The 27,594-nt window shown below is 40.5% G+C and overlaps 1 protein-coding gene across 3 annotated transcripts in view; it reads right to left on the reverse strand.

Moving 5' to 3' along the window:
- ACOT7 (acyl-CoA thioesterase 7) overlaps window positions 1–27,594 on the reverse strand; it is a 2,743,423-nt gene that overhangs the window by 1,830,818 nt on the left and 885,011 nt on the right. For all 3 annotated transcript variants that reach the window (XM_044063020.1, XM_044063019.1, XM_044063021.1), the window contains exon 4: window positions 8,346–8,437. In XM_044063020.1, coding sequence (XP_043918955.1) covers window positions 8,346–8,437 — 92 coding nt within the window. The remainder of the gene's footprint in view (window positions 1–8,345; window positions 8,438–27,594) is intronic.

Genomic DNA, 27,594 nt, shown 5'->3' on the forward strand with positions numbered 1-27,594 from the left:
GTACAAAGGAAGGATTTGGCCTGAGAGATACTCTGTCTTTGTGGAAAACCAAGTACGGGGGTTTTACTGACAAAGCTTGAAGCTCTGAAACTCTTCTGGCAGAAGTAATTGCCACCAGAAAAGCTGTCTTCCATGATAGAAACTTTAGATCACATGTAGCCGCCGGTTCAAAGGGGAAGGAAGTCAAGGCGCGTAACACTATATCGAGATCCCATGGAGGTGCAAGATGAGAGATCGGAGGTCTTAATAAAGCAGCACCTTAAAGAAGGTCTTACACAATCTGTTGCTCATTAAAGGTGGGTTTATGGATTCGTGAAAATTGGAAATCGCTGCCAATTGGACCTTGATGGTAGAGACTGAAGAGCCTTGATTGAAAAGAGAAGTTAAAAATTTTAGTACTTCTGCCACAGGAATAGAGATGGGGTCCAGGCCCCAGAGTTGAGCCCAAATAGCAAATCTTTTCCATTTGCTAGAATACAGTTTCTTTGTAGCAGACTTATGGGCCGAAGATAATATGTGTACAACCTCTGGATCCAATGTATGACTCCTGACTATAGTCGGAAGAGGAGGAGCCAAGCAGTCAATTTTAAGGTGTGCAGGGACTGGTGGAATAGTCCCGACTGATGAACCAAAAGATCTGGGATCTGATCCAGGAACCATGGACCTTCCAGAGCATATTTCGAAGGTAGGAAACCATACTTGACGAGGCCAGTAAGGAGCAATTAAGATCATTTTGCTCCCCAAGAGAGATGCCTTTTGAATCACCCTGGGAAGGAGAGGAACTGGAGGGAAGGGATAAAGCAAGCCGGTGGGCCAAGGACGGACTAGTGCGTCCATGGGGCTCTTCCCCGGAGCCGGGGTTAGAGAGAAGAATTCTTTGCACTTCGCATTCAGAGGAGTCGAGAAGAGGTCGCAACACGGAACTCCCCATTTGCTGAAAATCTGACTTGCAACTGTCATATTCAGAGACCATTCGTGAGGAGAGAGGATGGTTCTGCTCAATCTGTCGGCTATCACATTGGACTTGCCCGGTATGTGAGTAGCCACTAGAAAATGTTTGGTCGAGACTGCCCATTCCCAAACTCTCATGGCTTCTCTGCAAAGAGGATAGGATCTGGTCCCTCCCTGTTTGTTCAGGTACCAGACAAATGACATGTTGTCTGAGTGAACGGCAATTACGCCCTGAGGGAGATAATCGTGAAGGGCTTGAAGGGACAGAAGTACTGCCCTCATTTCTAGGATGTTGATATGAAGTAGGCTCTCTTTCGGGTGCCATTTGCCTTGGACTGACCTGCCCAGGGAATGCCCCCCCCACACCCCATCTGGGAGGCGTCCGTGGTCAAAGTGGCCGCAGGAGGAGGTAGAACAAAGGGTCGTCCCTGATCCAAATTGGAGGGCACTAGCCACCAGCGAAGGTCCCGTTTGCAAGATTCCGTGATCCATATGAGGTGACTGAGAGGGAGTTCCTGAAAGGACCACTGAGCTGAAAGAAGCCACTGGAGAATTCTCATGTGCAACCTTGCCAAGGGGACTAGAAGAACCGTGGCGGACATGGATCCCAATAGCTGCAGGACCATCCTGGCTGGAGCTTTGGACCTGGGAAGTAAGGCTCGAACTTGAGTCTGTATGGTTTGTATTCTGTCTGTAGGTAGATAGACCCCATTCGGTTTGAGTCTATCTCTACCCCTATGAATCTTATTCGTTGAGATGGCAGCAACACAGACTTTGGCCAATTGAAGGTGATTCCAAGGAACTGCCCAGTGATATAGTGGCTTGAAGGCTCTGCAGTAGTAGATGCCTGGAGGTGGCAGTTAGGAGCCAGTCGTCTAGATACGGAAACACCTGGAATCCTAGACTTCTCAGGTGAGCAGTCACGACTGCCAAACACTTGGTGAACACCCTGGGGGCTGTGGTGAGACCAAAGGGCAGCACGGAACTGAAAATGACTGCCTCCTAGGCTGAAGCGCAGATGTCTCCTGGACGCTTGATGTACCATGATATGGCAATAAGCGTCCTTGAGATCTATGGAGCACATCCAAACACCCTTCTCCAGCAATGGGAGAATGGTTTGTAGGGTGACCATTCGGAACTTGGACTTTCTGACTGAACGGTTTAGGATGCTGAGGTCCAAAATGGGCCTCAAGTCCCCGGTCTTTTGGCACCAAAAGAATCTTGAGTAACTCCCTAATCCGATCTGGTCTGTGGGGACCGGTTGGATGACTCCTTTTTGCAGCAGCTTTGAAACCTCTGAGGCTGCAGTATCCCGTTGACTGGGTAGCGGGTCCGGGATTTTTTTGGACTGAGGGGGGTGGCGGGTCCGGGATTTTTTTGGACTGAGGGGGGGAATGAGAGAATGGGATGGTGTAACCTCCGGCGATAATTCGAAGCACCCATCGGTCTTGAGTGATACCTTCCCAGGCTTTTAGGTGCTTCGAGGAAACGACCCCCGACTGGCTCCGGAGCTGCACAGTCGGGCAATCCCTCAGGGACTGTGAAAGGCTGAACAGCCACGAAAGTACTCGCGGTCTCCAGTGTTGCGAGGGCCTCTGCCACCTCTGGGACGGCGCCTTCCGGAAGAATTTCCCCCTCCCCTGCCTCTGGAAGGGGAATCCTCCTGCTGAGAGGGGTAAGGCTTCTGAGATCTACGGAACCACACTTTCCCTCCTCTTTTAGCCTTGGGATAAGGCCGAAAGGGAGTGGAAAATCGTGCTCCTACGGCAGTCAGAGTCTTACCCTCCTGTTCACAGCGGGTCAGTGTGTCCTTTACCTTGGGTCCAAACAGGGAGGACCCATCGAAGGGGGCGTCGGCAAAGGAAGACTTAAAGGCCTCCGCGAAATGACACAGGCGGAGCCAGGCTTGTCTCCGTAGAGCAATGCCTGTACCCGCCGCTCTACTCGCCCCTTCGGCCGCATAAGAAATGAGCCTCATGGACGAGTTTGAGATGGACAACATTGTAGCCAGCTGAGAGCCAACCGTCTGGGCCAGCTCCTCAGGCAGGTTACCCAAGAGGGTATCGGATAGTTCTTTAATCAGATCCCTCTGAAATCTAGTAAAGTCGTGAAGGTAGTTCAAGGACCTTAATGTAAAGGCCGCTGAACTCAGGGTGCGCTTTCCGTACCGATCCATGCTCCTAGACTCCTTATTAGGAGGATGGACGGACGTCGAAGCCTATGCTACATCTTGCTGGGTAGCAGATGCCACCACCAAAGCATCTACAGCCACACCTTTAGTTAGAAACTCTTTTTCAGGGGTGCGAGAGGAACTTATTCGGACGAGCAGGCACCGGTTCCACAGAGTCTGGGTGTTCCCACGCCCTTCGACAGATCAAATCCAAGAGCTCATCGAAGGGCGGAGACACCCAGGAGGCGGAGGGCTGAGCCCCGAAGGCCTTCAGGAACACTGACTCATCAGCAGAAGGAGGTTTGGACTGCCAGCCGCCTCGTTGTTTTAGGGCTTCCAGGATGTCTGCAAAGGAGACATCATCCGAGGACGACTTAGGGGACCCTCTGCATCATCGAGATCAGTGTCTGATGTGAGAGACTCATCAGGGGAGTCAACGTGCTTCCTCTTGCACGATCTCTTCCTGGGGGGTTCTTCCGAAGAGGCTTCAGAAGGACCTCCAGGAGGGGGAGAAACCCCAGTGGGGGTGACCTCAGGCCCCGGGGCTCCGCTGTCTAAGGACAGGGTGACTGCCAAAGACCCATTCTCGGTATGCAGGGAAGGAGCTGGGGAGACCGTGGAGGTAGCCAAGGAAGATTTGGCTAACGCACTCCTCATAGCCCTGAAGGCAGGACCACCAGAATCCTGGGAGGGTCTTACCTCCGTGGCCACGACAGTGGACAGCACTCCCGCCGCCAACGCACCAAGAGGGAGACTTGGGACCGAAAACATCAATCCCGAAGCCTCCCCCCCAGGGCCGACGGAAGAAGTCCGTGTACTGAACTCCGACCCAAGAGCCGGAATTGGAGCAAGGGTCGGGCCCGACCCTAAAACCTCCACCGGTTCCACCAGCACCGGCTCCAACGATGCCGAGGCTGTTGGAGGAGAAACCATAGTAGGGAAGTGGACCATCGGCTCCGAAGCCGAATGGGCTGGAGCCGAAACTAGCTTTTGGAACACCGGAGACTGGAAGAGTCTTAGGAGCACCCTGTCGATGTCCGAATCAGACATCTTGGATGATCTGGAGGATACCGATCGGGCCCAAACCGATTTCTCCATCGGCACCAAAGGACTCGGGGACCGGCTCCGAATGGACTCTACCACTATCGGCTCCGAGCGAGATCTCAAGACAATTTCCCTCGGTGCCGATAAGGACTTCGGCTCCGAGGGGGAAGAGTCTGAGCCGGTAACCCTTATCGGCTCCAATATCAGTGGAGCCGATGAAGGTGACTCGCCTCTCGATGCCCCAGTCCTCGGCTCCGAAACCAGAGGGGTCGAGGCTGGAGGCATCGAGGCAGACCGTTCCTCCCTCGGCTCCGAAGTCAGTGGAGCCGATGGAGAAAGTCTGCTTTGATTTTTTAGCAGTCGGTTTCGACTGACTGGTCGGAGCCGACGCTTTCTTCTTTTTTGAAGGAGAAGGAGAGGAAGATGAAGCCTCCTCGAAGGATGGCTTAATTAACCCCTTCAGGATTAATTTGTTTTTCCTCTCCTGGAGGACTCTTGATGAAAAGGCGTGACACACGCTACAAGATTCTTGTAGGTGCTTGGCGCCTAAGCAATAGACGCACGAGGAGTGGTCGTCCGTTATGGACATTTTATAACCACACCTCGTGCACTTTTTAAACCCGGAGGGTCTATGCTCTTTGGACATACTACTTTCGAAAAACTGTACCTGTATAAAGAGAAATACAACAAACTAAATAGTTCAAGAACAACAATATAAAAAGTTTTTTTTTTTTTTTTACACAATACAGTGACCAAACCACACAGAAAAAGAGAGAGTCAAAACCCTCTAACTTAAACGGGCACTTGACCCACGCAAGAAACAGTAATAGGAAAGCAACAGGGGAAGGCCCCTCTAACTAAAACGGGAAACCTTCCCTGACGAAAAAAACACGAATTTCTCAACAAAACTGATCAATACACACTCGTATGACAACAATAGCTGTTAAAACAGCTTTTGGGTTTAAAGCAAGCAAATTTCTGACAGGAAAAAGCCTAAATAAATAGTACTTAGCCCAGCCAAGTTGAGACCACGTCTAAGCTTGTAAGCGGCAAACGAGATCTGGGGGATTAGTGGTGGTGCATCCTGGGATAAAGATAGCTCAGCCAATAAGAGGCCTCGCTCTATAGCATAAGCGTGCCGAGTCGGAGCCGAGGGATCGGCTCCGAGCCCATCAGTACAGAATGTAGGCGAGATAGGATCACATAACATCCATATTTACTTTTAAGGAGAGACACAAACTCCATGCATTCTGTTTCAAGCACTTAACACTGTTCACCTCCCAAATCAAGGAGGGCCATAACATGATAATCATGCTGTAAATTTGCTTATACCTATCTAATCATCAAGACTAGCCTTAAAGGTAGTCAGAGTAGTACTTTGTTTGACTTGTTGTGGTAACATATTTCATAGGCTGGGAATATGTTAGATTAGTCACCTATATCTCAGCAACTTTTGTTTATTTGTTGGTGTAGATTTACTTCACTAATGTGGGTATTTATACAGCCACTGGTTATGCACAGAAATATGAAAACAAACAGGACTGGGTCTTTTATGGTTCAAAATGCAAGACCTCAGAATAGCATATAAGCTATTGAGTCATGCTGATCTAACCGGAATAGCTGAAGGATTTATGGCCTTTAATTTTCTTAGTTGGGTATCTTTGGAGTGTTTCCAATTAGGTAATCTGTGTGGATTTCCACATACAAAATGGGGGCAGAGAAGTGCTTAATGGTGGGAGGTTGGCATAATGGTTAAGGTGTTTACCTTATAGACACAAGGTGCAGGATTTGATTCTCGCATTGGGTAACTGGCTCGGCTTAAAATAGCCCACAAGGGCAGTTAGCCTAGTACTAATCTATAAACTAAATTAGTCTGATAACAGAGAAGTACACTACAGTAGCAGGACTACTTTTTGGATCTTGAAGATATTCCCCTGGAAATTAAGTGGGCCAAGTAGAAATATTTTCTGATTGTGGTGGAAGCATAATGACTGAAAGAGACAATTTTGTCCACATAAGTACCCAGTTCTCTCATGACATCTCTCTGAAGAGGAGTACCATTTACAACATATGACGTGAAAATAGCTTTTTTGCTTAATGTTACTGTAATGCGCTTTTTTTGCATTTAGCTTGAGACCATTTTCAGTACACAGGCAGCAATTTAGTATCAGTGGTTCAGTGAATGACACAGCCCAGCTTGTGGCCATCACCAAACTTGGTCAACCACACTTCTGGGATACTGCCATCGACATCTGCAAAATAAATATCAAACAGGCAAGGGCTCAGCACTGATCCCTTTAGTCCTCCCTTAGTTACAATTTTATATTCAGAAAGGGTCCCAACAACTTTCACAATCTGAGATCTGTTAGATTGTCAGTTTGCAATCCATTGGATATCACAGGGGTTACCTTTACGTTTGTCTAATTGTTTAATAATACAGGCATGGGGGACGGAGGGTACTGAGTAAAGCTTTGGCCAGGTCAAGATAAGCAGTGTGCACTGACTGACCACTATCACAGCTTCTGTAACCTTTTCAAAGAAGCTTAGCAGGTTCAGCAGACAAGTCATACTCTTCACAAAACCAAACTGAATGTGGTGTAGATCAGTTATGTTGCCCAAGTCTGCAGAGTTTTTTTTAAGATACACCCCATGGCTTTGCATATAAGGCTGGTGTGTATGCAATTACCTGAGTATGTAGAGGGCCACCCTTGTGTACAGAAGTCACAGGCATCAGGCACAAATTCCATGAATAGGGTGAGGTTGAACAAGTTTAAGCAGAAATTTTAAAAGCACATAATTGGTACTAAGAATGCAGCCTGATATGTTTTAGAGTTCCATAGAAATATTATTTTTAACCTTTTACAGGGATTCCAACGCATGTTCCATGGAGATTTCAGAAAAAAAATACATTTTAGGATACTGGGAGACAACAATGTGGGTAGGTGGATTAAAGTTAGCACTAAATCTGCCTGCTAATGTATTTGCCACATCTTTTGGATTGGAATATGTGATATGATTATAGATGAGCTCAAGGCACCGTTGGACATTATTTCTTAATTTCTTGCTTTTATTCATTGTCTCTTGTTTTTCATACTATTTACTTAAAAAAAAACTCTAAACTACGTACAGTAGTCTAGTCATGCACCTCCATAAAAACAGAAGTTAATACTGGAAATTATTATAATTTATTTCTAAATGCTCAAGCAACACAAAGCCTTTGAAACCTGTCTACAACCCATTTAAACATTTACAAGGAAATGTCAGCCAAAGATGCTAGCACTAAAATAATGAATGGGCTCCCTATTGAAATGTTGGCACTCGAAATTCCGAGTGCTGACATGCTGTAAAAAAAAAAAAAAAAAAAAAGAAAACTCCAGGAGAAGAGTTAATCTCGGGAATCATTCTTCTCCGTTTACCTTTTTTACAGGAAGCAACCCAAACCTCCCAAATGTGTATATATATATATATATATATATATATATATATATATATATATATATATATATATATATATATATATATACACATATATATATATATATATATATATATATATATATATATACCAACTACAAGGACTTGGTATATTTAACTGTTTTTTGGCCATTCAGTCTCTTGTGTTTCAGGACTCAGTCTAGTGGATTTCAAATGGTTGCCTAATGAATAATGAAGCAAATCATCATGAGTGGCAGCTTCTTCATTTTACATTAGGCTACAAAAATCATGAGCTTAATTTACCCAGCAAACCATTTTAATACCGTCAGTGGCAAGTTTTCTCAAAAGTACTAGGTTATTGTTTTACGAAAAAGACAACAGTCGAAAAAGCAAGAAATTAGAATAAATGACTACCATAAGATTTGTACAGAGTAAAGTAGATTTGCACAAGCCTCCTTCAATAGAATCACATAATCTAACAATTCAACCACTTCAACAATTTCATGACTTACAGCAACCCTTGAGATTATATACTTTTATAACAACTTTCAAAAATGTATAGTGACCACAATTTGAATGGAATAAAGTCAACATTCACTGTTGCAAGATGAATTCACTGTGCCTTACAGCAATTCAGACCATAATGTCTCTCTCAAAACTGAACTATTTGTTTTGATTTCTGAAAGACAAAATAACGAGGCAAATAATTTATAGCAGTTCAATGAGTGCATATATTAGGACTTACCTCAATAGGTGGAACTTCCAGTACCTTGTCCACATTTCGTATAGAAAGAGGAACATACCAAAGACTTGCCCTGTTAGTAATTCTCTTGTCACCTGCAAAGAAAGAGAGAAACAGATGGATAATAATATAATAATTCTGTCACAGCTAAAATATGGAGAAAGGAGCTTCACAAAATAATCAGAAGAAAGCAGATACCATACTAGTTGCAAGGAATCCCTTATTGATAGATTTACCTGCTTGTTTGACTCACTTTTCATTAAATCAGAATCCTATGAACCCCCATTCCATCATATAGGCTCAAATTGATAGAAAACATTCTTCACAACAAATATACTATAAAGAAACTGTTTTTTTTAATCAAGAAACATCTTTATTAAATTATCCCTTATGACACAGGCAATCTCACATTCATATAAATGAAAACAAACCATATTGACATAATCCTAGTTGCCAACATTATACATCATTTATAATCTACCCATTGTCAGTCAAACATTACATAACTCATTTAAGTCCTGCCTTCTTTTAAACTGCATTCCTCTCCTGTATGTATTGCTCCCACAGTTCTCACTTTCCATTTTTTTTAGCGGTAGGACAAGCCCCCTTGCACACACACAACCCTTACAGTCATATACTATCTCCACAATAGCAAAACCATTGAGAAAAGGAAAAAAAAACACCACAAACAGCGAGTCAGTGCCTGACACACAAACACAAACTTTTACAGATATGGGGGAATGACTGTTCCTTACAAATCCACTTATACTCTTGTAAACTCACTTCCCTAGTAACTCCTATAATCAGAAATGACAACATCCCATATTGTATATAGATTTCTACAGTTTTCTATGACTTGTGATTCAATGAAATGCTTGAGTAAGTTGAGTCTGACCATTTGTGATTTAATGAAATGCCCATTTAATCAAATGAAATATATATATATATATATATATATATATATATATATATATATATGTATAAGAAATGAACTTCGTGACAGTAACAGCATTCAAAAAATAGCAAATCACACCAACAACTCTTGTAGCACTTTAGTGCTTTCGTCTTATTTATTATCAAGACTTCTTCAGAAAGACATGTTTCATAACTCTTCATAGTTATTAGATGTAAACGGTATAGGAAAAATTACAATAAAACATGAATGAATGCTCAGATTTTTATTTATAAATGTCTTAAAGGTAGATAATGTAGTATTTATATAATCTTTAAGCATCCAACAAAGGGAGTTTTGTAAAATAGACTATCTTGAAATTGTGGATGTATTTTTTTCTAGCTAGATCTGTTTATGAATTTGTTTACATATGGGAGAGTAAGAAATGTTTAACCATATTGTATCTTTATTAGCAGATTATATAATATATTTCTATATATCTGGTAAGTTTAATATGAGTTTATTATATCTTTGAATAATACATTTGGGAGGAGGGATGGAAAAATTCTGCATAGGGTACAACACTTTAGGAAAGGCTATTGATTTAATCTATCCCCCATTGTAAATATGTATTTGTTCCAATTAGACATCATTAGTTCTATTTTATCTAGCATTGTATTATAATTAAGTATAATTAAATCATTTAAGTTGTCTGATATGCTAATACCTAAATAAGGGAGTTTGTCATCTGTTATTATATATTTGCTTGTGTGTTTTCCTTTACAGTTGGAAAGTAAGAATTTTTGTTTTGTTTTCATTGAACTGTAGGCCTGAAATATTTTGATAATTAGTCATAGATTTAAATAATTCTTGTAGGGATTGATTAGTATCATGTAATGTCAGAGCAATACCATAAGCAAAGAGTTGGAGTTTTACGTTTAATATCCTATTAATTTGTATACCTTTAATTTTATTATTTTACTGATGTTATTTGCAAAAGGTTCAATCAGCAAAGCAAATAAGTGTGATAAAGGACATCCTTGTTTTGTCTCTCTCACAACTGGAATGGGTCCTGACCTATGTGATCCTAATTTGATGTAAACTATGATATTTTCGTATAAGGAGTTAACGTATTAAAAGTTGTGGGACATCTGTATTAATTTAGGACTAATATGAGATAGTCCCAATCAACACAATCGAAAGCACTATTGTTATCCAAAGAAATTATATTTAAGTCCAGTCTTTTACTTTTGTTATAAACAACTGTCAGGATTCTTTTAATATTGTCATAGGTATTTCTTCCTTTTATAAAGCCAGTCTGATCTTCGTGTATTAATAAGGGGAGAAAATGTTTGAGTCTTTCTGCATAAATTGCAATGAACATTTTATAGTCTATATTCAACAGAGTTATGTGTCTATATGAGGAGCAATATTTTTTATCTTTGTCTGCTTTTAATATTGGTGATATTAATGAATATTTCCATGAGGGAGGTACATTTATATCATGCTTGATTGTACTGTATAATTTTAATAGTAAAGTTAAAGCTTGATTTGATAATAATTTATACATTTCTGGTAATATGTTATCTGGACCAGGGGTTTTACTTACTTTGAGTTTTTAATTTGTGATTTTAGTTCATTCATGCAAATTGGTTTATTAATAATATCTATTGTTTCTTGTGTTAATCTGTTAAGGATATTTCCTTTAAGATACCGTTTAATATCTTTGGAAGATATTTTTTTTTTGGATTTGATGAATTATGTATATTGAAATGAAGTCCAAAGGCCTCTAAAATACTGTTTAAGTCCGTAGCTTTCTTATTTGTATATGTATTGTATAGCTCTTTTATTTACTTAGATTTGGTCATATTATTTGCTTAGATTTTATTATATTTTTTGTTCTATCTGCCAATTGTCTCTATTAAGTGGGGTTATAGTATAAGAGTTTAATTTTATTTTCTCAGGGTTAATCATAATCTTATGATGTAGTATTTCAGAATATTTATTATTAGTTTGAAGTAGTTCTGCTACTAAGGCTATATTACCTTTTTCTATCTCTAACTTAAGCTTGTCTGCTTTAATTTGTAATTCGACCATATCTTTATTCCATGTTTTCTTTTCATTAATATACCACGATAATACTTTGCCATAAGTATAAGCTTTTAGAGAATCCCAAATATATATTTCTGATGTCTTCTGTATTATTTATTTCAAAAAAAGTTTTTATTTCTTTTTCATAAAACTCTTTTGAAGTCTGTTAATTTTGTTATATATGAAGGTATTCTAGTTATAGGGGTCGTATTGACAGGTATAAGGTCTATGTCAAAAACTAAAGCATTGTGGTCTGATAAAGGACAATTAATAACTTTGACTGTTTCTATTTTTGTTGTCAAATCATTTGATACATATATCCTGTCTATTCTCGAATGAGACTTATGTCTGTGTGAGTAAAAAGTAAAGACTAGAGAGTCTGGATCTGCAAATTCATTAATACCCTTTATGCATGCTGTTTCTATAAGTTTCAAAAGTGCTTTAGAAGTAAAGATTTTCTTCTTTTAACATGTGAATCTGTATCTATCATCTGTTGTAAAGTTGAAGTATCCTGCTAATATTAAACTACCTTTTGTTAAGGGTATTATTTCTTCAAAGTGATGATTAACTGTTTTAACTCCAACTCCTGGAATCCAATATAAATTGACTAGTGTGTAGATTTTCTTATTCATTTCAATGGATACTAGGCATATCATACCAGATGAATCATGATATGTGTTAATTACTTTAGGTGTATATATTGCATTATGAATTAAGATAGCTACTTCTATTTTCTTCTGTTTAAATTGAGAGCTCACTAGAACTGTGTAATTACTGATGTGTAAACTATTTACATCTTTGTCCAATAAGTGATTTTCTTAAAAACAACTACTTGGGGTTTATGTAGACTTAAGTATTTGAATATGCTCCTCCTTTTGTTAGTACTATTCAGACCATTAACATTTATAGATAAACATTTCATACTTTCAATCTATGTTTGACACTGCATAATAGCATGTACATATAATAATGACCATTGAGTGTGAATTAAGAAAATGGTTCAAATATTTTTCTATATATATATACAATGTCTGTACATTTCTGATAGACACCAAACTGGTTATAACAAACTTATAAACTTAAAAGTTCTAATGTAAAAAAACATTATTTCTTACTATGAGGTGTCAAACCTTTTTGCTTGACTAGTAAAACTACCCAAGCAAACCCTCTAAGTCTGTCTAGTATGTGCAGGTCAGATGCTCTTTACCTCATATATTATACTGACTTGTACATATTTAGATACAGTTTCATATATTCAGCATATATTGGAGTGTATATCTTTATTTCTGAATCAATAGCTAATTTAGCTAACCATTTAAGTTGAAATAGGTTGTATCTTTAGTTTTAAAGACATCTTAAAACATATCACAGGTATCTAATCAAATTCTGTAAATGTCTGGTGTTATAACTTGAATCTCATCTTATAATACTATTTTAGATGTTTATATTTTTGTGATTTATCACGATAAATATATCATAACTAGTAGAATTTAGGAACCATATATTACAGTTACTATAGATTTATGTTAAGTCAGTTACAATACATACTGTTCTAATAAACAACAATCATTGCAATAAAACACATAGCGATAACAGTGAGTAGTATAAATATGTCCAGCTGTCTCAATACATATTTCCCTTTTGCCTTGTTACAGCATCTCTCATTCTAGTCTGTTCAAATAATGACGAAAGCCAAGTCTTAATTATCTTCTCACAATATATATGCATTATAAACATTGCCAGTTTATTTTTAAGTGTGTTATATTTCAATAATTTTAGATAATTTTACACCATGACTGATTACTATGTAGTTATAAATGTTCTAGTAATATCTTAGTACATACTGAATAAAATGAGTTTGCTTATCTTAACACAGTAGACATATGTTTAACCCACTCAGATTTACTATACTAGAAAAACATTTTCTTGTAGCTTTTAGTCATGAGCATATCAATGAGGAGGAAAATGTATTTTTCCCAGTAACTGAAATAGTATAGGTTAATGTAGAATTACAGTAATTGCATTAAGCCAAGGAAATCATAACAGATGAGCAAAATGTAAACATCATATCTTGAATGTCTATATTAAAAAAATTGTAGCCCTGTAAAGTGAATGAAAAACCCTTTATATACTTTTAAATCAAAGTGATCTAAATATTTTTAACTGGAAAAAAAGCAAATTTTTATATTTATATAATCAGAGGAGTTAAATGAGTAGATTATTTTCCTATTATATTTTTTAACATATTTCCTGTTAAGAATCTTTTTTAAGTTACACTTCACAAAGGTCTTCCTTGTTTAGGAATATCTTGCATTTCAGCACAGTCTCACACTTTTTTGATGGTCCTTTCTCCAATATCTGTTTTAAGATATTTAAGGTTTCTTATGTGCTTGTAATATTACATTATTTCTCTTCTTTCTCTTATCCTTTTTTCATGCATACATAGAAACAATGTCATAAAATTGTCGGTATCTACTGACAAGTACAAGCGTAATACGAAAGATAACAACTCAATAGTTCCAATAGCAGTAGGAACAACATATACCCTAAGAAATAAATTATAATTATATTTAAATGTGTTACCAATACATATAGTTCCCTACAGATTACAGAAGGATTTGTTACCAGGTACATTGCATGTACTGCGAGGAGCACGCTTGGCTGATACAAAAAGTAAAGCAATATCAATCTATGAATTTGGATCATATTCTGACCTATGAATTGATGTCCATTTCCACCATGAAACTGAGAACTAAAAAAAAACTTGTAAAATTTAATAAGTGGGTTCGGATTTATTAAACATTTTGTCGAAAGGTATGTTTATTTGTCAACTGAGAGCTGCGAATAACAGCTCCTACTGTAATCTACTATAACTAAACATTGCGCTAGTCTATATTAGCATTTCAGTCTGGTTGGTTCTGCACTTTTTAAGCATGTAAATTGTGTGTGTTAAAGAATGAAACTTCTGTCTTCTATCTTAGACTGACATCTACGTGCAGTCAAAAATACTTTGTCATTTAATAGTTCACAAAATACTAGAAGGAAAATGAGCTTTGCAATTACATACATCAGGCATGAAACTTGATGATTTGTCTCATAAACCTCATAGACTTAACTGTCTGAGTAATTAACGATTTTACATATCTAAACAGTTTTGTGCATGTGCCCATTGTACCAGTCAGAAACCTAATTATGAATCACAGTAACTGGTAAAGTAGTCATCTGCTGGTAATCATACAAAATTAGTGACATTAGCACAAGGCTGGGAGAACTACTCAAGTATTAACTCCCTTGCCCAACATTTCCTAGTATTTATAAACTCAAATGCCCTGGTTCAACTGGTCAACACTCCCACTAGAGGTGACAACATATTGAACCTGGTCATCAACAACATGGGCGACCCCTCGCTGGTTAGATCTGACCATAAACAAATCACTTTGGATATCCATATTCCGCCCCCACCCCTGGACAAGGAAACCACAGTGAAAAACTTTTCAAAAGCAAACTTCACGTTACTTAGGACCGAGGTGGGAAGTTTCAAAGCCCCCATGCTGAAGGATAGTGCTGTCCAAGCTGCAAAATCCTTTACTAATGCATTCTACGGGCACCTACAAGAATGCATGGATTGTACCATCCCAAGCAAAACCAAGACTCACTCCTCCAAGGAAAGGAAACCAGTCTGGTGGACCCCTGCCATAAACAAGCTATACAATAGAAGGAGGAAACTAGTACAGAAAAGAGTAAAATCCCAAAAAGGGAAGACATCCCTGATCAGTATCAGCAAGAAACTACGATCCCTCATAAAATCACCCAAGGCAAGCTTTGAAAGAAAAATTGCCAATACCTCCAAAGATAACCACAAGGCATTCTTTAGCTATGTCAAGAATCTAAGTGGCAATGCTCAGATCTGCTTGGAGTTAGTGCAAAATGGCAGAAAATACAATGAACCAACCGATATCGACAACATGTTGGCAGACACGTTCAGTGCAAATTTACCCCCCTCTCACCCCCAAAGGAGCCCATAACCATACCAGAAGAATGTAGAGTCCCTGAAATCACAGGCACTCAGGTTAAAACAGCCCTCTCCAAAGCCAAAAACACAGCATCAATGGGACCGGATGGTGTCCAGGCTGCGTTCTACACGAGCTCAAAGACGAACTAACCTATCACCTAAACACACTGTTCAAACTCAGCCTCTCCACAGGCTACGTACCCATAGAGTGGCACACAGCAACGGTTATTCCACTCCACAAAGGTGGAGCCACAACAGACCCCGGGAACTATCGCCCTATAAGCCTGACTAGCTTGGTCTGCAAAGCTATGGAGAGCATCATCATGGAACTCATTAACAGAGACATTGGGAACCTCCAAACACTGGACCCTACCCAGTTCGGCTTTAAGGGCAGATCATGCCTGCTAAACCTAGTGGACTTCTCTGAGACCGTTACCAAGGCTACAGACAAGGGGAAAGGTGGTACACACAGCCTACCTAGACCTCGCTAAGGCCTTCGACACCATTCCCCATTCTGGTATTATAGACAAGCTCATACAACGATACCACACCATAAAAAGTTTATTGGATAAAGCTTTCGGGTACTGATGAAGGGTGTAGACCCGAAAGCTTTATCCAATAAACTTTTTATGGTGTGGTATCGTTGTATGTATCTTGCATTTGGCAGTAACACCACTGTTGTTTTAGTTATTATAGACAAGCTCACCAGCCTGAACATAAACCCCTACGTCACAAGATGGGTTGCCAACTGGCTCATGGACAGAACCCACATGGTGAGAGTTGTGGGAGCTAGGTCAGACTCTAAACCGGTTACAAGTGGCATTCTCCAGGGCTCAGTCCTAGGACCCCTCCTGTTTGGCATATACTTCTCAGAGGTACAGGCAAACACAGGACGACTATGGCTGACCAAGTTTGCAGACAACTGCAAACTACGGGCTATAATTGACTCTCCAGCTGACACAGACATCCTCCAAAAGGGTCTCACTGAGATGGATACCTGGTATCAAAATCATGGCCTCAAGCTAAATGCCAAAAAGTGCATAGTCATCCCCTTTGGAAAAACAAAGTACCCACAAAGTACCACATAGGCGGTAGCCCCTTAAATACGGAAGACATAAGGGACCTGGGGACCGAAGTAGATAGTAATCTCACCTTTGATAATCACATTGCCAAAGTGATTAGAAAATCCTTCAATGTGGCCCACCTAATCACAAAAGGGTTGGCATCCAGATTAAAAGAGGTCATTGTGCCCCTCTACTCACTCATCAGACCCATCATAGAGTACAACGCCCAATTTGGGATGTACCTTACAAGACACCTGCAACAGCTGGAAAGACCACAGAAGTACCTCACCAAGAGGATCACTGGCCTGAAACAGATGCCCTATGCAGCTCGACTGAAGAAACTCCAGCCGTACTCGATTGCATACCGCCTACTCAGAGGTGATCTCTGCCTGACATACAAGGCTATGTTCCAACCCAGAATTGATGGACATGCTCCACCTAAAGAAAACCTTATCCCCTCGAGCCACACGCTCTAGGGATCTAAACCTCACCACAACAATAAATAGGACATGCTGGAGGGATAGATTCCTGTCCCAGAGACTTCCCATGCTTTGGAACAAGATTCCAATCTACATTAGGCAGAGCTCCTCGCTAACACTCTTCAAAAGAAACCTTGACGAGTGGATGGTAAACAGAAAGTTTACCCCGGGGATCACTTCAGTGGCTCTGCTGGACAGAGTCACAGGGAACTAATCAAAGGGGAAGGCGAATGCCAACACATTCTGGCTAGGCTTATAAATGTCTTTGGGCAGATAGCCTAGTACCTATGTATGAAAGAAACAGCAGTTGTTAGCAAGGAAGAAAAACAAAATATTTAGTTCTACAAAGGTTAATATTGCCTCATACAGCTAGTAAAAACAAATCTGATGATGTTTCTGTTATTGATCTAAACAATGTTGTCTGAGCTGACATAACAGAGTACACAGAAGCAATGCTTATGTATTTTCAAGAGACTAGCAGTATGGTTAAAAAGTATCAGCAATAACAAGACTGTTTAAGTTATTGTGTAAATATTATGACTTGTGTACATTTTAAAGTTAAAGTTTGTGTAATGAAAGGGACGTTAGTTTGAATAGGTACTTCTCCGTCTTCAGGGCAACAACCCCAAACAGCACCTAAATAGTGCATTTACTTAGTTGTATGGCTGTTTGAGAAAGCGAGTGCAGCACCTGCAGCTAAATGAAATGCTAGGAATACTAGGTTTCGAACAGCACAGCGGTATAGTAGAATAAAAAATTATTGTATGTTGTAAAACTACACATTCAAGAGATGCCACTCCAGCCGCACTCAACTTTGGACTCCAGGACAATGATTTGTTTTCTAACTGTTGCCTCTTATGAAGGGTACAATAGCAAATGTCATAGCTGTACTTTACTAAATGAGAAGCACATAGGTTCATAGGTTGGTACTAGGCTATCGGCCCTGGGGCCTATACAAGCCTAGCCATAATTCCCTGGTTATTACTTCCCACAATATTTACTTCCCTGGACCAGAGTCTAGCAGGGCGACTGACGTGATCCCCAGGGTGAATTTCCTATCTCCCATCCAGTCGTCAAGGTTCCTTTTGAACAGGGCCAAAGAGGCGCTCTGCTTGACATGTATCGGCAGTCTATTCCAGAGTCTGGGAAGTCTCTGGGTCAGGTAGCTATCCCGCTAGCATGTTTTGTTCATTTTGATGACAAGGTTTAGATCCCTGGAGCGTGTGGCTCTGAGGGATTGGGATTTATGTAAGTGTAGCATGTCCAACAGCTCTGAGTTTAACATGGCCTTGTATGTTAAGCATAGATTGCCTCTGAGTAGACTATATGCTAAATGAAATGCTAGGAATACTAGGTTTCGAACAGCACAGCGGTATAGTAGAATAAAAAATTATTGTATGTTGTAAAACTACACATTCAAGAGATGCCACTCCAGCCGCACTCAACTTTGGACTCCAGGACAATGATTTGTTTTCTAACTGTTGCCTCTTATGAAGGGTACAATAGCAAATGTCATAGCTGTACTTTACTAAATGAGAAGCACATAGGTTCATAGGTTGGTACTAGGCTATCGGCCCTGGGGCCTATACAAGCCTAGCCATAATTCCCTGGTTATTACTTCCCACAATATTTACTTCCCTGGACCAGAGTCTAGCAGGGCGACTGACGTGATCCCCAGGGTGAATTTCCTATCTCCCATCCAGTCGTCAAGGTTCCTTTTGAACAGGGCCAAAGAGGCGCTCTGCTTGACATGTATGGGCAGTCTATTCCAGAGTCTGGGAAGTCTCTGTGTCAGGTAGCTATCCCGCTAGCATGTTTTGTTCATTTTGATGACAAGGTTTAGATCCCTGGAGCGTGTGGCTCTGAGGGATTGGGATTTATTTAAGTGTAGCATGTCCAACAGCTCTGAGTTTAACATGGCCTTGTATGTTAAGCATAGATTGCCTCTGAGTAGACTATATGCGACAGAGTACAGCTGGAGTTTTTTTAGACTGTCAGCATACGGCATCTGCTTTAGGCCTGTGATTCTTTAATGAGGTATTTCTGCGGCCTTTCCAGTTGTTGCAGATGTCTTGAGAGGTATGGGGCGTTGCATTCTATAATGGATCTAATGAGGGATGAGTACAGTGGGACAATGACCTCCTTCTTTCTGGATGAAAAGCCCTTAGTGATGAGGTGTGGCACATAGAAGGATTTCCTGACTGTTGTGGCGATGTGGTTATCAAAGTGAGACCACTGTCCACCTGAGTCCCTAAGTCTCTTATCACACTTTGTGTTTAGTGTACTGCCACCTATGTGGTAATTCACGGGTACATGTTTTTTCCCAAAGGGGATAACTATACATTTGTTGGCACTGAGCTCTAGCCCATGGCTCTGGCATGAAGCATCTGTTTCTGTAAGGCCCTTTTGTAGAATATCCACATCATTTGGGGATTCAGTAATGGCTCCCAGTTTGCAGTCATCTGTGAACTTTCACAGCCAGTGTCCCTTAGTGTTGGCCTGTACTTCAGAGAAGTAAATGCCAAATAAGAGCGGTCCCAGGACTGAATCCTGAGGTACTCCACTTGTCACTTTGTCTGGAGCTGGATTTGGAGTTGGCTACTTTTACAGTGTGGGTTCTGTCAGTAAGCCAGTTGGCAACCCGAGTGACATAGGGATTAATGCCCAGCTTAGTAAGCTTATCTGTGATTCCAGAGTGGGGGATGGTGTGCACATTGTAACTATTAATTTCTAAGTAAATCATGTTATTGAATGGTGTACTTGCAGTATGATCTAGAAAGGAAAGTCTGATTTGCTCTCGTCCCCAGGCTACGACACTGACTACTTACTCCAGCCACAGCTTTAGTGTCCTCTTTCTGTCAGTCTCTTACTGTTGTGGAGTATCTCTTGTCAACTGTCTCTGCTGAGTTTCCACAAAAAACTGGTGCACCTATCTTTGAACATCTGCTTTTGAACAGGGAAAATTGAGCAAATGTGTTTTTTTTTCCATTACAGTTAAGCTAATGCAGATTTTCTTAACTTGGCTGCTACCAAAGCAATTTACAATACTAGTATTTAAAAAAAAAAAAAAAAAAAAGTTTCACGGACTCCTGAAGTTATTATTTAAGAGTTGCTATATACTATGATTGTTGTCAACTAAATGAAATAAAGACTATTCCAAAAGCTGCCTTGAGCCGTTGCTCTGACAACGGAAGACCACCATTGAATCCAATGGCATATTAGGTATGTTCTGACTGTATATTATTGCGCTTTTGCTTTAAGGTTTAGATCAACTGTAATGTGCCGGAAGTGAGTGGTAAGCACACGCAATGTCGTGTTAATGTGTGTCTATGTAACTGTCTTTAAAACAAGAAACAATCGTCTTGTGGACCAGGCGGGAAACAGAAGTGTTTTAAATTGTCCAAAAATTAGGTAAGGCTCGAGCTAATGAACTTGAAATGTGTGGGAATATTTCCCAAGCTTAATTCATGCACTAAAGTCAGTATACACCATATATACATAAAAAAAGACAAAAAGCAGATCTCAAAAACTCAAATTCCTTAGTGTCTAATCTGTAGAGCAAAGCATTTTACATAATGCACATTTTTAACAAAAGGGCATCATAAAACTTTCTTAAACTGAGCTATTAATATTATTCATAATGCAGCTTCAGCATACATAAAACATTTATCTAAATATCTGAAGCATGACTCCCTGATAGCGCAAAGACTATATAATCACATCAAATAGGGCATGTAGTTATATAGTTAGATATATGTTTTACTTAAAGTTGAAATATTTAATAAGTAATTATTTATAGTGATAAATTAAGTATTTGTACGTATCAAAATTAAGTTAGAGATTTATGTATTATGGAATTTGTTACTGTTTGGATTATGAACGTATGGTCATTAACTTTACAAGTTCATAGGTTGGTACTAGGCTATCAGCCCTAGGGCCTATACAAGCCTAGCCATAACAATTCCCTGGCTATTTCTTCCCACATTATTTACTTTCCTGGACCCCTGTCTAGCAGGGCGACTGACGCGATCCCTGGGGTGAATTTCCTTTCTCCCATCCAATCGTCAAGGTTCCTCTTGAAGAGGTCCAAAGAGGCACTCTGCTTGACATGTATGGGCAATCTATTCCAGAGTCTGGGGAGTCTCTGGGTCAGGAACCTATCCCTCCAGCATGTTTTGTTTATTGTGATGACAAGGTTTAGATCCCTGGAGCGTGTAGCTCTGAGGGATTGGGATTTCTTTAAGTGTAGCATGTCCAACAGCTCTGGGTTTGACATGGCCTTGTATGTTAAGCAGAGATCGCCTCTGAGTAGACGATATGAGACAGAGTATAGCTGCAGTTTTTTAAGGCGGTCAGCGTAGGGCATCTGCTTTAGGCCTGTGATTCTTTTAGTGAGGTATTTCTGAGGCCTTTCCAGTTGTTGCAGATGTCTTGAGAGGTACATACCAAATGGGGCGTTGTATTCTATAATGGGTCTAATGAGGGATGAGTACAGTGGGACAATGACCTCCTTTTTTCTGGATGAAAAGCCCTTCTTGATGAGGTGTGCCACATAGAAGGATTTCCTGACTGTTGTGGCGATGTGGTTATCGAAGGTGAGACCACTGTCCACCTGAATTGAACAGATATTTATCTAATGAATTATTGGTGTTGATAATGTAATATATGTATGCGTGTACGTGTCTGAGTTAAATTATCTGGAATTTACATATTATGAAAACTATTAATGTTTATATTATGGATGTATAATTCTTAACTTTATAAAAATAAGTAAATCATTTACAGATACCTGATTGGTGGAGTTTTCCAAAGTAAAAAGCTTTGTTGTCAGATTTTAAGTTATTTGTTAAAGCATTACTGAACATATGCATCTAATACATTTATTTGTCTTTTAGTTTCTTTTTCTTTTGTTCAACAGTTTTCCAGTTGTTCTTTTCAGCAATTATCTTTGGTGTGCTGTTTGTCCAGTCCATTGCCTCTTCTTGGATTAAAACTTTGTTGTTGGAAAGATATTTTGTTGCTAGTTCCACAGTTTCAAATATTTTTATTCCTTCTGGGAGAAAAATTCTTAGTCTTGCTGGAAATAGTAGATGTGTTTTCAGTTGTTTCCTTTTTAAGGCTTTTATTAAAGGGGGGAATTCTCTTCTTTTAGAGAGCACTGTAGTGGAATAATCATTGTCAAATCTGATTAAGGTATCTTGGAAATGAATAGGTGAGATAGCCCAGGCATTTCTTAGTATAAGCTCTTTATCCTGTGTTGAGAAAAGTCTTCCAATTATAGATCTTGGTTTAGTTTTTGATGTAGTAGTATTTCTTGAGGCTGCTAATGATCTGTGTGCATGTACAATGCCATATGAAAGTTGTTGTTTGTCTTTTCGGCTTTTCTTGGTTAGGGGTCGCCACAGCAGAACTCCGGTCTGCTAATGATTGGCAGTAGATTTTGACGAACGCCGAAGTGCCAGCTCGACGTTCAACCTTCAATGAAGGCAGACCCATTTACGCATGTCTTTCAAACGCCCACCCAACCGCGGGTAGGACATGCAGACTCCACAGAGAAGGCACTCCCCGCACTCCAGCCGAGAATTGACAGGAGAACCTCTTGCTGTGAGGCAACGCTACCGCTGCACCACCGCGGATAATGCCATATGAAAGTGCTTCATGTAATTTAAGCATATCACGTATCCAGGTTGCGAGAAAGTTGATAAAGTTGTCTCCTTCACCCTTTTCAGGCAGCCCATAAATCTGGATGTTGTTTCTCCTTGTTCTGTTTTCTAAATCATCTAATTTTTCTTACAGATATTTATTATGTTTTAATACAAAGTCTGTCTGGTTTTCCTCTTCCATAAGTCTAGAGTCACTGTCATTTAGGGATTTATGGCTGATATCTGTCCTTTTTGCTGCATAAGTATTTCTTGAAGTTGTTCCAGTTGCTGACATTTATCTTTAAATGTGTCCAATTTGTTTTCAATTTTCTCGATTTTTAGTGACATGTCCTGGATGACTGATACGGCAAATTGCAATTCCTTCTTAAGAGAAGAGTCCTGTGATGAGTTCATTAAGTGACTCATTCTGAAGTGCTGATGCTGTCTGTTTTATGCTGCTTGTTTTGACAGGACTAATCTCTGGTAATAAAAAGTTCTTCAATGCATTCTCCAAGGTATTAGAAGTTGATTGATAGCAGAATATTCTTCAATTTGTTCCTTATTTTTTAAAATTCCTGTCAGAAATAGTATGGAGGTAACAGAGCCAGGAAAAAGTCCTGCTACCAGTTGACCATCTTGGCCATGCCCCACTTTGACATATTATTGAAAGTCAGCAAGCCATACGTTTGACAAGAGGACAAACCTACTATGTGTGTAAACACAGTGGACCTGTTCCTCAGGAACTGTGGAGAATGTAGCACCCATTCTCATTTGAAATAAGACTCAATTCTGTATGACTCCAACACACTAACAGTTAGAAACTACTCCAAGACAAATTACCTTTTATTAAGTGATGACCTGTTTTCCTCCATGCCCAGATAATACAACTGCCTATGCAGAATTATTCACAGCAGTTCAGCACAACCATGTAAATGACTGCATACAGGCTGCTGTGCTTACCTGAGATAAGCCCCAAACTAACTCAAAAAGCAAACCAGACTGGTGGGATCCAAAATTAAACAGATTATACAACAAAAGAAAAAATATATAGCTAAAATTAGGAAGTATAATAACAATCAATCAATCAATAAATAAATAAAACCTCTCTCATTAAACTGAATAGACAACTAAGATGATTAAGTCCAACAAAGTCAATTTTAAGGTAAAGAAAGATAACATCCCAGAACAAGGACAACCATAAGGTTTTCTTTAGTTATGCCCAAAACCTCAAAGGCAGCACAACATTGTGCTGAACTGCTGGTAAATGGAACCATGTTCATAGAAATGGGAGATAAAGCAAATCTTCTGACAAATTCAGCTACAACTTTAACTCCCTCTCCCCCCTTCCCAACCCCCAGGAAATACCATTTAATATAACCCTCCAACTATCAGTTGGAGTAGGTTTTAGATGCACTCTCTAAGGTCAAGAATACAGCTTTGATGGGAACTGATAATACCCCATGATGCTGCCTAAAGAGCCTGAAATGTGAACTATCATGGCCACTGGTGTCACTGCATAGGCTTCGTACCGCACAAACAGAAGACTGCAACAGTCATTCCTCTGTACATGGTTAAACCATCAACAGCTTCTGGAAACTACACTCATTAGTCTGATTAGTCTCATATGCAAAGTCATGGAAATAATTATTATGGGAATAGTTAACAATGACATAGAACACAGATTTGCTGTATCGAGGACTGTTTGTAAGCTCCTGAGGCCCCCAAGCCTTTCTGTGTTGGAGGGAAGCCTTCTAGCTTATCAGTGGGAGTGGTAAGCACTAGGTAGCCTACCTACCACATAAGGAGGGGTTCTGGCCCAGAAATTGTAGTTACTGGCCGTTTGGGCAGTTTTTTCATCTCTCTCAACTTTCTGATTTAAAAGCCTGCATTTGCACTTGTTTCTTTCCTGTAACTAGTCTACTTCAGATACAGATTCTTAGTTTTATCATCGGTTAAGAACTTGTTGTAAGCAATAATAAGCAATAAATTACTACATCACTCAACCTTCCTCATTACCTAGAGAAAATCAGTTTTTGTACTTACTTTCCTCACTTCTCTAGACGAAAATAGTTTTTTATTCAGCCATGTCCAAGGGGCAGCTCCCAGTGTTCTCTCCTGTCTATCTGATAAATCTAGGCATCTTGGGGCAATGTAGCAATTGCCTCATCTACACAGATAACCCTCTCCTCTTACCACCCAACACTACAACCTGTGAGAGATGCACTTATCTACCCAAACAGGAGGTAAAGCTCTCTCCAACCAAGACTGAACTTGACAGTCAAGAGGAGAAAGTAAACACTTGCACCACACCACACTCATCATATAATCCCACTAAACCTGTACCAGCAAAATCCACACATAGAAACACAAAAACATTCGCCGAGGCTCTCAGTAATAATCTGCTCAAGCAACAGAGACCTCCAAAGCAGAAACGCAAGCAACCTCCACCCCCCCAACACAACCCAAATGACACAGCCCACAGACTCAGTGTGCCACTCAACTACAGCCCATAAGGCAAAACAACGTACCCAACACACTAGTCATAACTCACCGGCTAAACAAACAGAAGGTTACGGTCAGTTGCCTGTTGGGTGCCAGGATCTGCCACATAACCCATGCACTCAGGTCACTCCACAACAAGTACAAATATGACTCTATCACTGTCCATGTTGGTGTGAATGAGAGACGTACGTCCCTGGACTACATGAAGAGACATGAAGGAGCTGTCTGATCTTGTAGCCCAGGCAGGTATGACCCTAGCTCTGAGAGGAATCCTGTCATTGCCCAGAATGATACCGCAGTACAAGGACAAAATGATTGACTTCAACAATTAACTAAGCTTCGGGTGTCATTCTAAGGAATCCAGTATCTGTCTGTTTGGGATGACATGGTCGACGGACCACAATGCTTTGCCAGAGATGGCCTGCATCTGTCATCCCTGGGATTCTGGACACTGGCAAAGGCTCTTCCCGCCCCATAGTGCCTTTTTTAGGCAAGGTTCAAATGACAAATTCACCACCATAACAGGAATAGGCAAGCAAAAACCGAGGGTAACGCTACTCAATGCTAGAAGTCTAAATCTCAAAATGCACTCCCTCGAGGCACTCCTTAAAATGGAGAACATCGATATCTGTGCAGTGACTAAGACCTGGTTCAAGGCTCCAAAGAGCACCCCTGCATTACCAGGCTATAACTCATACCACACTTCTCAGCCACCAAACCTGGACCGGAACATCAAAGGCGGAGGTGTGTCCATATTCATTAAGGATATCTATACCTCCAGGCTAGTTGCTCAGCATAATGCATCCGAGTTTTATCCAAGTGCAACGAACTCTGGGCAAAATTGCAATCCAAACTGTTGCTTGCTACAGATCCCCCACCATCCCCCAGGATTCCAACTCCTCTTTTCTTGATGTACTGGAAAATACTTGGGTTCAACCAAACACCCTAAAAATGGGTGATTTCAACTATCCCACCATTGACTGGGAAAACTACTCATGTACCAACTCCTTCGCTCAACGCTTTCTGGACTTCATAAATACCAATGCCCTGGATCAACTTATTCACACTCCTACCACGGGCAACAATGTCCTAGACCTAGTCATTACCAACATGAGTGACCGGTGTTCCACACCTGAAGTCAACTCCTTGTTGGTCAGATCAGACCATAAGCTAATCACCCTAGATATTCACATCCAACTCCCACCCCCCATTAAGGAAACCACGGTAAAAAATTTCTCCAAAGCCAACTTCATGCTTCTTAAGACAGAGGTGGCAAACTTCATGACACCCATGCAGATGGACAATACAGTTGCGACTGCTGAGTCCTACACAAATGCACTCTATAAGCACTTACACGAGTGCATGGATAGAGCTATCCCAAACAGAACCAAGATGCTATTCTCCAAAAAAAGGAAGCCAATCTGGTGGTCCCCTGCCATAAACAAACTCTACAACAGAAGGAAAAAATTGTTGCAAAAGAGAGTAAAATCCCATGAGTGGAGGAGCTGCCTGGTCAGCCTCAGTAAGAAGCTGAGATCCCTTTATAAGATCCTTGAAAGCTAGCTATGAAAACAAAATCGCCACTGATTCTAGGGACAGCCACAAAGCATTCTATAACTATGTCAAGAATCTCAATGGCAACACCCAGATCAGCTCTGAGTTGCAGCACAACGGCATGAAAATTACAGAACCAACCAGGGGGCGGCGAAAGCCAACACATTCTGGCTAGGCTTGTAAATGCCTTTGGGCAGATAGTCTAGTACCTACCTATGAACTTATATTGCCAACATCCTGGCAGATAGGGTCAGTGCTAACTTTACCCCCCTCTCACCCCCCAAAGGGCCCATATCTATACAGGAAGAATACAGAGTCCCTGTAAGCACAACTACGCAGGTAAAAAGCTGCACTCTTTAAAGCCAAAAACACAGTATCCATGGGACCGGACAAAATCCCAGGCTGAGTTTTACATGAACTTCAGAACGAACTGGCTCCCCACCTAAGCACCATGTTCAAACATAGTCTCACATCAGGCTTTGTGCAACAGTTATCTTACTCCACAAAGGTGGAGCCACCACTGATCCCGGGAACTATCGCCCTATTAGCCTGACGAGCCTGGTCTGTAAGGCCATGGAACGTATCATCATGGAACTCAAACAAAAACATTGGTAACCTCCAAACTCTGGACCGCGCCCAGTTCAGGTTTGTAAAAGTCAGATCATGCCTCCTGAAGCTAAACGACTTCTTTGAGGCATTTACCAAAACCATAGACGAGGCTAAGGTGCTTCACACAGCCTATCCTTGACCTCACCAAGGCTTTCGACACCACCACCCCATTCTGGAATTATAGCTAAACTCACTAAACTAGGTATAAATCCCTACGTCACAAGATGGGTTGCCAACTGGCTCACTGACATAACCCACATTGTAAAGGTTGCAGACTCCCTGACTGCAAACCAGTGACAAGTGAAGTACCACAGGGTTCATTCCTGTGACCTCTCCTGTTTGGTATCTACTTCTCTGAAGTACAGGCTAATACAGAAGACCTTTGGCTGATGAAGTTCGCAGATAAC

The sequence above is a fragment of the Protopterus annectens genome, chromosome 2.part1 (genome assembly GCF_019279795.1).
Source record: "Protopterus annectens isolate FY-2018-M chromosome 2.part1, PAN1.0, whole genome shotgun sequence".
Lineage (NCBI taxonomy): Eukaryota > Metazoa > Chordata > Ceratodontiformes > Protopteridae > Protopterus > Protopterus annectens.